Genomic DNA, 14,060 nt, shown 5'->3' with positions numbered 1-14,060 from the left:
GATAATCTTTATAATACCATACTGACATTTTTTTATCCAAGGATATTTTCCATTAAAAAATTACTGTTGTGTGCCAAAACTAGTTTATTCAAAAACACAAACGAGTAAACCTAGTGTACATGGTATAAAACTGAGGATGCCATGAACACCATCCAGTATGATGGTGTCATCTGGGTTTGAAAGCAGGTCAGCCCCAGATCCTAAAGGAGTGAGACCTAACAATTAGGTCCTCCTCAAAGACTCTGTAACAATGTCCTTAGTATGAATACCAACAATGGCTCTGTTAGCATAGGAAGCAACTTTCTTAGAACTTGATGGTAACTTAACATGACTTTTCTTAATCTCGGCATTGTGGGAAATGACTGCGGTGGAACTACCAGAGGCACAGGCAAGGTACCACGGTGACCTGGCTTCCCTTCTGGACAACATGCTATGGTGCCTTCTGGCATAGTACCCACAGGTGGACATTTCCAGTGTTCAACTGAGCCTTCTTTCCACAGTAATAAACTGACCGGTGTGAATACTCTCTGCTGCAGTGAACAGACCAGTCCTCCTTCTGAATCAGTAGGGATCTCGGAACACCTCCTTTGCAAAAAGAGCACCACTGCCAGGGACATGAATCATACACTTTACAATACCCTTGATATAACCATGTTGCTCAGCAAAGTCCACAGCTCTCAATGTTACAGAACCTATCCTGTGTTTCACATGGGCTTTGAAGATGGAGGATGGAGCCTGCACCCTTTATCTGGTCTCCTATTAGATGACCCATCTTGTACCTAGGTGCTAACATGCAATAAATGAAATCTTAACTACAGGATATTCTTCTGGTTGGACTAGAAAGTATTTTTCTTCCAATGACAGCAGACAAAACAGACAAAAATGATTAAATAGTGTGGAGTTGTTAGTAACATTCATCATGACAATCAGCTCACACAGTCTTGAGTCAAAATACGTGTACAACAAAGCCATCGTTTCAAACCACAAGGACACATACACCCCCATCTTTAAAGGAAACATCAGAAGATAGCTGAATAATTATAAACCCAACATTCCAAAAGCACAAAGCAGAAGTAACCAACAATTTCCATTTGATTGCTGTTTACCAAACCTAATTGAAGTGCATTATTTGCAAAAGTAGCAAGGTCATTCAGGAATCAAGGAGGAAATCCCAAAGTCTCAAAAAGTGCATGTCGTTAGACAATTTTCATTTGAATTTTATCAGTGCTAAAAGAAAGCAGGACCATCCAATAAAAGCCTTCTAATGCGAAAATTCAGGCACTGGTGAGTAGGCCATCACACACGCATGTTTGTAATTACACACAAGCCTTCCTCTTATCACTTAGTGGAGTTTAAGATGCTGTATAATTCATATTTGCTGGCTACGCATTGCACTGTACTTGACACTGATCCCTGCAGTACATTGGCATTATTCTTTGAACCCAGAAGACATAATTATCCGAATGATGGAGCAGTTCAATAAGTTTTAATAGATAAAAGGGAACAATCTCAAGTATGGGAAATCTGAAATTAAAAAAAGATATTGTAAATGCATAGCTGATCTGAATGAAAAGATAGCTTAATATTTCAAATGATATTTCATCAAAGCAGAGGAAGCTACCTACTAGAATTGATTAAAATAAATAGAATGAAGAGAGAACAAACAATGGGGATCAAGACTTTCAATGCACAAGGTAATTTATAGATCAGGCAGATAAATAATTTTAATAGCCTGTAAATACTCTCCATGAAATGGTTATATAAATGAACTTGAGAACAGAAGAACAACATTTGAGAGCATGAACTGGCTTTAGAGCCACTTGGGGCTGTTCCAACATTCAATAAGAACACGACTGATTCAATTTTGGCCTTAACGCCACTAACCTAACTATTATGCATAATCCTCACCTTCCCTTTAATTCAAAACTTTCCCTTCTTCAGCCTTGAGTATATTCAATGACTGAACCTTTGTGGGTCCCTGGGTAGAGGTCTACTAAGTGTGTGATTTTCCTTTTGTTTTTCTCAGTGTGTGGAGGCAAGCATTGTCGATGGCAATTAACATGCCAATCTCCATCACCAAGAAAGATCCACCTTTCGCGCGTCAATCAACTCATTAAGAGCCGGCAAGTGAGCGTGGGCGGGTTTCCCACCCTATCACAGGCCTTGACACTGGTATCCAGGACAGCAGAGGCTACTGGCCAATCAGAGGCCAGCTGCTCCTCAGTCCTGAAAATTGCTGGTTGAGGCCTTCACCTCAGAGAATCCTGTGGTAAAAAGGCATTTTTAAACTTTTGTTCAGGGGCACATGCAGCAGGGAGGGAGCGGTTGTGAGATGTTTGAGTTGAGGGAAAGGTATAGTTTTCAGAGGCCACCCCATTGTCTCTCATCCATGCCTTGGCCTGCAACCAGACTGGGGCAATTGGAGCTCCCAACCTCCCCTTCCCCAACCCCAAACTCAACAGACAGGTCACCCTACTTATCCACTCAGGAAACTAGCAATTTTCATGTGGCCATTCTGAAAGTGAAAAATGTCTGACGTGATGACCATGCACACAGTTTGACCGATATTGGGTTGCAATTGACAATCAAGGTGCATTTTGATTTTTCCTGTGTGAAGGTATTTTAGGCAGAATGGCTGGGTTTTGGAAGCCACCTGAAACAGTCCTTATTTTCAGACAGAATTCTTAAAACAGTTTGTTCATTTCAAGCATCATATAAGTTGCTGCCTTATTAGTTAGATACATTTTCAGTGCAAAGATTGACCATAGAACTCTGCCCTGCACAGATAATTTGACATTTAATTGATCAGCTTTTTGTAAGTTCTCACATGTGCACTTTCTTTTCACTGGGGAAAGTACTATAATGCATTCAAGACTAGAAAACAGTCTTCGGGAACGACAATGTTATGATCTAAAGTGATTTAAAAGCCCTTTAAATTTAAGGAGAAGGGTTTGCAGCTTCCCCTTAAACAAAAAAAAAACACCTACTCCTGATCTATTTTGACTGACCACAGCTTTGAAAGAAAAAGCCATCTTTTCTTGAAGTGTCAACGGGCTTCTTTGTCCACAATCTGTCATGGTTTCCATTATGAACAACTGATTGAGTTTTAAGAGCTGCAGAAATCTTCTTTAGCAGGTTGATATGTTGTCAAATGATTCTCTCTCTTTGATGTGATTACAGTAAGCAAAGTTCACCAGTTTTTACAAGAATTTGACCACATGAATGGATTTAAACTTTCATTTGCATTGTGGCAGAATCATTTAAAAAAATATGCACGCTTGTGTTTTGTCACTGACTACTAGAATGGATTTTTAGAGTGCATTTTTTGATATCTATTTCAAAGGATTGATATGATTGCTACATGTCGTCCAAGTTCTGTATGCAGTGGGTATTGGGTGTCTCCCCAAGAGGGCAGAGCTGACCAACTAGAGTTTCCAAAGTCAGGAACTGGCCTGACTTGCATTCCCATCCAGAGGCTATAATCACATCCTGTATCCCCCTCACGTCTTGTTTTACAATTGACGTTAAGTCATAAGCAGTGCTGGCTACTAGTTAACCTTGGAGGAGAAAGTGAGGCCTGCAGATGCTGGAGATCAGAGTCAAAAAGTGTGGTGCTGGAAAAGCACAGCCTGTCAGACAGCATCCAAGGAACAGGAGAATCGATGTTTTGGGTATAAGCCCTTCATCAGGAATGTAGGGGCAGCCCAAGGGGGCTGAGAAATAAATAGGAGGGGGGAGTTATTCTCATCTATTACTGTCTGTCAGGGTGAAAAGGAAGCAGCAAGCTGCAAGATCTTGGGGGACAAGGTATGAAAATGTTAGCCACTTTTAGAACAGCTAAAAAATAATCCAAAGAAAGTTAAGTATTCTGAGCCTCTAAAGTTTCATTTCATCCTGTCTTGAGCAAAGTCAGCACAAAGGTATGATTTCCTTCAAGCTTAGCTACAGAAATGATAGTAATCATTGGAAGGTACTTACTTGACCTTTGGTTTTTTATGAAAAACAGCTTGAGACGTTCTTTGAATGTATTTTCATTCACATAAAATTCGACTTGTACCCTGTGGATGAACCAAAACAGAAGACAACTTTCAGATGCTTGGAATTAATCTCTTTCTATTTCAAAAAAACAAGAAAAATAATTATCTAAGTAATGTTCACAGAACCATGGTGGGATTTATAATAGTTGAAATAAGTGAATACATTTGAACACAGATAATGATTTTTGTCTGCACAAATTCCAAACAATCACGAGTGAAAATAGATTGTATTGTGATCTAATGGAGCAACATCACCACAGGATGTTTTGATTCACTGACACATATCAGCACTGGAGTCTGTCCAGTGGCCCCTATAACCTTTTCTACTATTTAATTAGACCATGGCTGATCCAATTGTAGCTTTACCTCCACTGTTCCGCCTGTTCCACCACTATCCTCAAATCCCTTTTCAATCAAAAATTTGTCTGTCTTATCCAGCCATGAATATATACAATGCTCAACATTCTTTGGGATTCTCCACCTCAGCAGGCAAAGATCAATGACAGAAGAAATTCTCTATTAATTTCTGTCTTAAATGGGAGACATCACACATTGAAGCATTCACCCTTCAATAAACATTTCATTAAAATGTTTATAAGTTATAATGCGAATATTTGAAACTCTAACACTGAACCCTGCGGCTGTCCAAAGTTTATCTACCTAAAGATGTCCAGACTTTCCATTTTCTATTAATTACCTATCCCCAATTCATGCTAATATATCTAAGAATCATCAAATCATAGAATTCCTACAGTGCAGAAAGAGACAATTCAGCCTCCGAAGAGGCACCCCACCTAGGCCCACCCTATCCTCTTACCCTGCATCTATCACAGCTCATTCACCTAGCCTACACATCTCTGGACACTATGGACAATTTAGCATTGCCAATCTACGCAAAATGCTCATCTTTGGACTGTGGGAGGTAACTGGAGTGCCCGGAGGAAACCCATGAAAGTTCCATAGTATTAAAAGTTTAAATGGAGAGGAATTTGTTAAGTATGTACAAGGAAATTTTCTGAATCAGTATGTGGATGTACCTACAAGAGAAGATGCAAAACTTGATCCACTCTTGGGAAATAAGGCAGGGCAGGTGACTGAGGTGTCAGTGGGGGTGCACTTTGGGGCCAGTGACCATAATTCTATTAGTTTTTAAATAGTGATGGAAAAGGATAGACCAGATCTAAAAGTTGAAGTTCTAAATTGGAGGAAGGCCAATTTTAACGGTATTAGGCAAGAACTTTCAAAAGTGATTGGGTGCAGATGTTCACAGGTAAAGTAATGGCTGGAAAATAGGAAGCCTTCAAAAATGAGATAACGAGAGTCCAGAGAAAGTATATTCCAGTTAGGGTGAAAGAAAAGGCTGGTAGGTATAGGGAATGCTGGATAACTAGAGAAGTTGAGATTTTCATTAAGAAAAAGGAAGCAGATGTCATGTATAGACAGGATAGATCTAATGAATCCTGAGAAGTGTATAAAGGCAGTAGAAGTATACTTAAAAAGGGAAATCAGGAGGGCAAAAACCAGGCATGAGATAGTTTTGGCAAATAGAATTAAGGAGAATCCAAAGGGATTTTATAAATACATTGAGAACAAGAGGGTAACTAGGGATAGTATTGGGTCCCTCAAAGATCAGGAACGCAGCTTTTGTGTGGAGCCGCAGGAGATGGAAGAGATACTAAATGAGTATTTGCATCAGCGTTTACTGTGGAATAGGACAGGGAAGATATAGAATATGGGGATAGATTGTGACATCTTGAAAAATGTCCATATTACAGAGGAGATGGTGTCGGATGTCTTGAAACACATAAAAGTGGATAAATCCCCAGCACCTGATCAAGTGTACCTAGAACTCTGTGAGAAGCTAGGGAAATGTTTGCTGGGCCCTTTGCTGAGATATTTGCATTGTATCATCAATAGTCACATGAGGTGTCATAAGACTGGATGTTGGCTAATATGGTGCCACTACTTAAGGAAGGTGGTAAGGAAAAGCCCGGGAACTGAAGACCAGTGAGCCTGACATCAGTGGTGGGCAAGTTGCTGGAGGGAATCCTGAGGGACAGGATTTGCATGTATTTGGAAAGGCAAGAACTGATTAGGGATAGTCAACATGGCTTTGTGCGTGGGGAATCATGTCTCACAAACTTGATTAAGTTTTTTGAAGAGGTAACAAAGAAGATTAATGAGGGCAGAGCGGTCAACATGATCTATATGAACTTCAGTAAGGAATTCGACAAGGTTCCCCATGGGAGACTGGTTAGCAAGGTTAGATCTCATGGAATACAGGGAGAACTAGCCATTTGGATACAGAACTGGCTCAAAGGTAGAAGACAGAGGGTGGTGGTGGAGGGTTGTTTTTTAGTTTGGAGGCCTGTGACCAGTGGATTGCCACAAGGATCGGTGCTGGGTCCACTACTTTTTGTGAGGTGCTGCATTTTGGGAAAGAAAACCTTGGCAGGATTTATACATTTAATGGTAAGATCCTAGGGAGTACAGCTGAACAAAGAGACCTTGGAGTGCAGGTTCCTAGCTCCTTGAAAGTAGAGTCGCAGGTAGATAGGATAGTGAAGGGGGTGTTTGGTATGCTTTCCTTTAGTGGTCAGAGTATTGAGAGTTGGGAGGTCATGGTGCAGCTGTACAGGACTTTGGTTAGCCCACTGTTGGAATATTGCGTGCAATTCTGGTCTTCTTCCTATCAGAAAGATGTTGCAAAACTTGAAAGGGTTCAGAAAAGGTTTACAAGGATATTGCCAGGGTTGGAGGATTTGAGCATTAGGGAGAGATTATACAGGTTAGGGCTGTTTTCCCTGGAGCATCGGAGGCTGAGGGGTGACCTTATAGAGGTTTACAAAATTATGAGGTACATGAATAGGGTAAATAGACAAAGTCTTTTCCCAGGGGGGTGGGGAAGTTTCCAGAACTAGAGGGCTTAGGTTTCGGGTGAGTGGGGAAAGATATAGAAGAGATCTAACGGGGAACCTTTTCACACAGAGGGTGCTACATGTGTAATGAGCTGCCAGAGGAAGTGGTGGAGGCTGGTACAATTGTAACATTTAAAAGGTACCTGAAATGGGTATATGAATAGAAAAGGTTTGGGCTGGGTGCTGGCAGGTGGGACTAGATTGGGTTAGGATATCTGGTCGGCCAGATGGACAAGTTGGACCAAAGGGTCTGTTTCTGTGCTGTACATCTCTATGCCTCTATGACTCCAGGAATGTGCAATCTCCACCTAGATAATCGCACAAGAATCAAATCTGGGTCCCTGGTGCTGCGAGGCAGCTGTGCTAACCACTGAGCTAGCGTACTGTCCCACATGTCCCTGGTATGTTCTGCTCCTAACTCACATAGTAACAATTACGCTGTAAGTGATCTTTCACATCAACTCATTCCCACACATTTATCATGCTTGAATACAAATAAATTTGTCAAAACGGTTGTCCTTTCACAGAACACTTTGACTCTACTTGGGATTTTTATTTAAAAATTATCATGGTACTACTTTCTTACGAATGGATTCCAGCATTTTGTCAATGTCAGACGTTAGGTCAACTGGTGTATATTTCCTGCTTTCTGTTCATTTCTTTAACAGGCATTGTACATTTTGCAGTTTTCCAATCTGATGGGACTTTTCCAGGATCCAGGGTACTTTGGAAGCTGCTATTCCAAGGATTGAGAGAAAAGAGGATTTTGCTATTTAATCTTCAAGAAATCATCACAGTACACCTTTAAAAAAAGCACACTGTGCAAAGTGTAAGTGGGATGGCACACAGGAAATCAAGCCCTGCTACTCTCAGAGACATCACAGAAGTTGAAGAGTTAAATATAAGTACAGACTATTTTTCTGCTAGACAGAACCTTGCTTTTTAGTCATTTTTCTCCAGATGCTTTCACTGGTTTGCAAGAGATACAAGGTGGCTGGTTCACCTTATCAGGTCAAAGTCACAGCTTGCAATAACTGCTGAAGCAATGTCAAACTGGTTTTCTTCACATGCAAAGAAGTTATTGATGTAGAGAACAGAAAGACAGCTCCTGATCTGGTAGAGATCAAATCACCTCTCTTGTTCCCTGCCCCAAGCTGTTCAATTACCTGAGAACCAATCAAGTTTTGAGAAGATTTGTAGCTCAGGTTGAGGTTGTGGATGTAAGTTTGCTCGCTGAGCTAGAAGGTTCATTTTCAGACTTTTCGTCACCATTCTAGGTAACATCATCAATGAGCTTCCGATGAAGCACTGGTGGCATGGTCCACTTTCTATTCATGTGTTTAGGTTTCCTTGGGTGGGTGACATTATTTCCTGCGGAGATGTCATTTCCTGTTTTTTTTCTCAGTGGGTGATAAATGGGATCCAAATCAATGTGTTTGTTGCTAGAGTTCCGGTGGGAATGCCATGCTTCCAGGAACTATTGTGCATGTCTCTGTTGGCTTGTCTTAGGATGGATGTGTTGTCCCAGTTGAAGTGGCGTTCTTCCTTATCTGTGTGTAAGATGAGGAAGGACACCAGTTTGGGACAACACATCCATCCTAGGACAAGTCAAACAGAGACACGCATGAGAATTCCTAGAAGCATGGCATTCCAACTGGAACTCTATCAACAAATACATTGACTTGGATCCCATTTATCATACCCTGAGAAAAAGAACAGGAAATGACATCACCACGGGAAATGATCTCACCACAGGAAATGATGTCACTGACTCAAGGAAACCTAAACACATGAATAGAAAGTGGATCATGCCATCAGTGATTCATTCGGAGGCTCACTGATGATGTTACCTAGTATGGTGATAAAATGTCTGAAAATGAACCTTCCAGCTCAGTGAGCAAACCTAAATTTAGAACCAATCACATGGTTGTGGCAGGCAAATAGCTTTTTTCATATATAACTGGTGACTACTCCCAAGACCAATCAACTTCTTACTGCCACCCAACTGCATCTGTACAGAAGCCCTCAGTTTCAATTTAACAACAATCCAAACTTCAATTACTGCTTGTTCATACAGCTATTGAAACAATGCTTGCCACGAGCGTAAGGTTACTGGCTTTGAAAAAGATGAAGCAATCCTTTAAAATACTGGTTTTAAAAAAGTCAGTTCTTCCCCATTTCAGCCCACAACTAAAATAAAAAGACACCATCCTTACAAGTCTCAACAGGATGATAGTGTGACAAGCTAAAAATGCAAGTTAAAGCCACAACGAGCAGTTCAAGTTGATGGGCACAGTAAGGATGTGCTTCTGATGTGTAGTAACAAAAGTAGGTTAGTCTATCCCTCAAACAAGTATCATCATTCATTTAGATCTGTAGCACAACTTACTTTAGATAACATCTCATACTGTCACAGGGAACAAATGTAACTTTTGCAAGTGAAACTCTCATTGCATCATTTTCTATTTAAAAAAAAACATGTATCAAATATCACAGTAACCTTGAAAACTTACGTCTATTCTGCTAAGTTGGTAGAAACTTTGGTTCAATTTATATTCCAATATTGCTATGAATTTAATCTCGGCTCACAAAATATTAACTCCCAGTGAGGAACATAAACTATTTGGAATGTCATTAAATTAACTGGATTATCAGGCACATCAGTGTTGTGCTTCTCCCATACCAGATGCGTTCGACTCCAGGAAATCACCCAACACCTCAGAGAGACACTAATAACTCATACACTGGATTGGTTTATTATTGAGCTGCCTGCAGGAGGTTTCACTGAAACAAGGTTGCTATGACGCCTGTACAAAGGGAGCAAACTTCTTATTGAAGGTGGTAGATTTGATTTGCAGTTCAGCTGACCAATCCTTTACACAGCCATCTGTAGAAGAGGCCAGAGATCAAGCATCTCTCTCTCTATCTTTTTTCTTCCCCGAAGTGGGTTTCTACAGTTCTATCCTGGAATGGAGAGTTTTAAAACAAGGTCTTGGTTTATAAAAGTGGGTGCCAGTCAGTTTAATCCTTGCTGACTTATTGAACAAGTGTTGAAATACGTTATTTATTTTTGCTACATCTCATGGAGTGATAACAAAACATAGAATCCCTACAGTGCATCAAGCCTGCACCGCCCCTCCAAATAGCATCCCACGTAATCCATGTAACCCCGCATTTACCATGGCCAACCCACTTAACCTGCACATCTGTGGAAAGAACCTGGAGCACCCAGAGTAAACCCACGCACACACAGGGACAACATGCAAACTCCACATACACAATAATCCAAGGCCGGAATTGAATGCAGGTCCCTGGCACTGTGAGGCAGCAGTGCTAACCACTGAGTCACCTATGATCGAATCTCAATTCAAAAGCCATGTCCTATTTTTTTGCGTATACCTTGTGAATCTGTTAGTTTACAGTATGGGTTAAAATGTCACTCGGTGCTATCTGCATCATTTTTAAAAGGTAGGAGTAGTTTATCTGACACCTATTTCAGGGTGAGATACAATTCCCTCCAGCTAAACACTCTGAAGACAGAAACCATCTTTGGCTGTTGCAATAAACTCTGTATCCTTGGCACTGATTCCAAACACTTCCAGGCTTCATGACTGATTAGATTATTGAGCCATTTCGAACTTGCCTTATTTATTTTCTGTGCTGTCCATTTAATGCCTGTTCTGACAGGTTTTAACACCAACTCTTCAATTATTATGATCTAAACGTGTCAAAAGGAAAACAAACATTTGCTAGGAGTGAATGATAGCGCTAAATGCTGCAGTTTTAGCTGGCTTCTTTTTAAATTGTCTGAAACAAGTCCATTTTTCTTCTTTATCATAGTTATCAACCCTGGAAAAATGTAAGAATTGTATATTATATCTGTATAGTGTTACAGCATGAGTGAAGATTAAATAAAAAGTTCTGTTTTTCCAAGTCCAGTGATTCAAATGAGAAGTAGCATTGCTATGTGGAACCAATTGTGACTCATTAAATACTTCTTTAAACTTTGATCAATCAATATTTATGTTGCTTTATAAACTGCAGATAATAGCCAATTGTCCTCAATAATCACACTTTGATCGAAACACTTCATTGTCACTCCTTAGTTAAGAAAAACACTTGAATTGCAAAATGAGGAGCTAAAACTGAACAACTAGGAATTTAATGCTAACACGGTGAGAATAGAAGTTGTTCCATCATCACCTTCCTCACCTTGTATTGCATTTGCATCTAGCATGCTGTTGACTGTTAGTTTTATTACAAATTGGTCTCAGAATGGAGGCTTAAATCTAGAATTCAATCACCACAGTGATTGTTGGAATTAAAGATGGCACAGATGAGGCCATTCAGCTCATCAGGTCTGTGCTGGCTCTTAGAAAGAATCATCCAATTCATCTCTCTCACCGACTCTTTCTTCACTTTTTTTGCAATAGGGATAGAGAAATTATTTCCTCCCGCTCCCCATAAAATAAGTTTCTTTTGCCAGAGATAAGCTGAAATGGAAAAATAACTGATGTTTAGAGTTGTAGTGCTTTATTGAAAAGATACTATGGAGTATGCCTTTTCTCAATACAAATAGAAAATTCACAAGTAGTATTAAATTTTCAGAACAATCAATATTAACTCAAGTTTGCTTCACTCAATTAATTCTGTTTGTTGAAGAACATCTTTAGAGCTCATATTATGTCAGGCGCTGGAAGATAAAGCTAAAAGAGATGTCTCTTATCAGAAAGTTGCAGGGTTCCAGTATCATGACTGCTGTCGAGAATCCAAGAAAGATGGAAGAATCTTGGAAGTCTTTCACACACAGATTCTACATCATCAAGCTCTTCCTACAGATACATGAAACTGCTTGAAAGGTTTAAAACACACTATGCAATTTTTAAATGTCAAAGAAACTTCACAATTGTCATTAGAAGTTGTCAACTTTCTGATTAAAGTATTTCTTTGGTAGAAAGCTCTCTCTCTCTCTCTTTCTGGCTAATCTTTACCAATGGCAATTAGCAAGCACTGGAGAAGTAATAGGATATTGGATATATTCCTACCATGGGCTTAAGTGTTAAGCTGCCAACAGTTAGCTAGTTTATTTCTGTTGCAGAAATCACTCCTATAATACCCTCAACTACCAATGCTTTAAACCTAACTGGTAATTCTATGTTTCTTAGTACTCTAAACATCTACAGAATATATTTTTGTAGGACCCTGACATGATACAAATTGCTTAGAAAGTCAGAGTTTAAGATCAACATGGGATATTTTATCCACTGCAACACTCATGAATGACTCTGGATTTTCACAAAGTTTTCACTTCCCCTAAAAACTGGTCATTTTAACACAACATCCTGCCCACCTGCCTGTCCTCGGCATGCTACAATGCTCCAGCGAATCACAGTACAAACTGGAGGAGCAGCATCCCACCTTCAAACTAGGCAGTTTACAACCTTCTGGGCTCAATATTGAGCTCAACACCTTCAGACTGTGAACCCATTCCTTTCCTATCATTTAGCTTTGCTGCTTGCATTCTCTGTCACCCTCTCTCCCCTCACCTCCCCCCCCCCCCCCCCCCCCCACCCCAATGGGACTGTTAGTTCTTTACAGTCTAGCAGTCAGACACACCATTGTTCTGCCATTCTCATATTCCGATCACTTAATCTACATTATCGACATCCATTCCCCCCCAGTACTCCAACTGCCTTCCCCGCCCCACCCACTATTGCATAAATGCTGCCCCCTCCACACTTCACTTCAACTTTAATGAAGAGTAATCTATTGAAACGTTAGCTTGCTTTCACTCCATGCTGCCTGGCCTGCTGTGATATCCAGAACCTCTTGTTTTCACTTTAAAGGATTGCGGACGCTGGAGATCTGAAACGAACTCAAACAGAAATTGCTGGAGAAACTTGGCAGGTCTGACAGCATCTGCGAACAGAAAACAGAGTTCATGTTTCAACTCCAGTATTCTGCAGAAGGGTCACTAGACTCACTGGATTCACAACATTAACTTTTCACTCTCCACATATGCTGCCAGACCCAGTAGTTTTGGAAAACTCTTTTTCAAAAAAATCAGTATCCCAAAAATAGGTGTGTGGAAATGAAGTGTGTTATAAACAGTGGATTAAAATTAAAATAAGATATTGCAATCACTTAGAGTCATAGAGTCATAGTGATGTACAGCACAGAAACAGATCCTTTAGTCTAAATCGTCCATGCTGACAAGATATCCTAAACTAATCTAATCCCATTTGCCAGTACTTGGCCGACATCCCTGTAAACCCTTCCTATTCAGATACTCATCCAGATGCCTTTTAAATGCTGCCATTGTACCAGCCTCTACCACTTCCTCTGGCAGCTCATTCCAACACGCACCACCCTCTGTGTGAAAAAGTTGCCCCTTAAGTCCCTTTTACATCTTTCCCCTCTCACCCGAAACGGTAGAGTCACAGGTAAATAGGATAGTGAAGGCGGCGTTTGGTATGCTTACCTTTATTGGTCACAGCATTTAGTACAGGAGTTGGGAGGTCATTTTGCAGCTGTACAGGACATTAGTTAGGCCACTATTGGAACATTGCATGCAATTCTGCTCTTCTTCCTATCGAAAGGATGTTGTGAAAGTTGAAATGGTTCAGAAAAGATTTACAAGGACGTTGCTAGAGTTGGAGGATTAAAGCTGTAGAGAGAGGCTGAATAGGCTGGGGTTGTTTTCCCTAGAGTCCCGGAGGCTGAGGGGTGTTCTTATAGAGGTTTATAAAATCACGAGGGGCATGGATCGGATAAACAGACAAAGTCTTTTTCCTGAAGTGGGTCAAATATTTTCGTTTTCAATCTACTCTGCTTCTATTTATTTTTAGTTAATACATGGACTGGTACTAAGCAACATCAGCGTTTGTTTTATTTGCTGTTTGCAATACACATTTAATGGTAGAAAGCCACATAATGTGTAGGGAGACAGCAGTGAAACTTACTCCTAAAGTAATTAGGTTCTATAAATGTGATTTTACAATATGCCTTTGAAAGCACTTCACTTGCTTTGATGTACTTTGGTAAATTGAAAGTAGATGTTTTGATTTGCCTTTTTAGTAGCTGGCATCATGTTATTAATGTTTGC

The 14,060-nt window shown here is 40.2% G+C and overlaps 1 protein-coding gene and 1 pseudogene across 2 annotated transcripts in view; both read right to left on the bottom strand.

The window, feature by feature from the left end:
• Positions 1-14,060, bottom strand: part of LOC140479765 (potassium channel subfamily T member 2) — a 723,557-nt gene that overhangs the window by 465,858 nt on the left and 243,639 nt on the right. For both annotated transcript variants that reach the window (XM_072573900.1, XM_072573901.1), the window contains exon 3: positions 3,979-4,058. In XM_072573900.1, coding sequence (XP_072430001.1) covers positions 3,979-4,058 — 80 coding nt within the window. The remainder of the gene's footprint in view (positions 1-3,978; positions 4,059-14,060) is intronic.
• LOC140479497 (large ribosomal subunit protein uL2-like) lies at positions 223-772 on the bottom strand (annotated as a pseudogene).

The sequence above is a fragment of the Chiloscyllium punctatum genome, chromosome 7 (assembly GCF_047496795.1).
Source record: "Chiloscyllium punctatum isolate Juve2018m chromosome 7, sChiPun1.3, whole genome shotgun sequence".
NCBI classification, from domain to species: domain Eukaryota; kingdom Metazoa; phylum Chordata; class Chondrichthyes; order Orectolobiformes; family Hemiscylliidae; genus Chiloscyllium; species Chiloscyllium punctatum.
The sequence above is the reverse complement of the archived record's forward strand: the minus strand, read 5'-3'. Positions and strand labels throughout refer to the sequence as shown.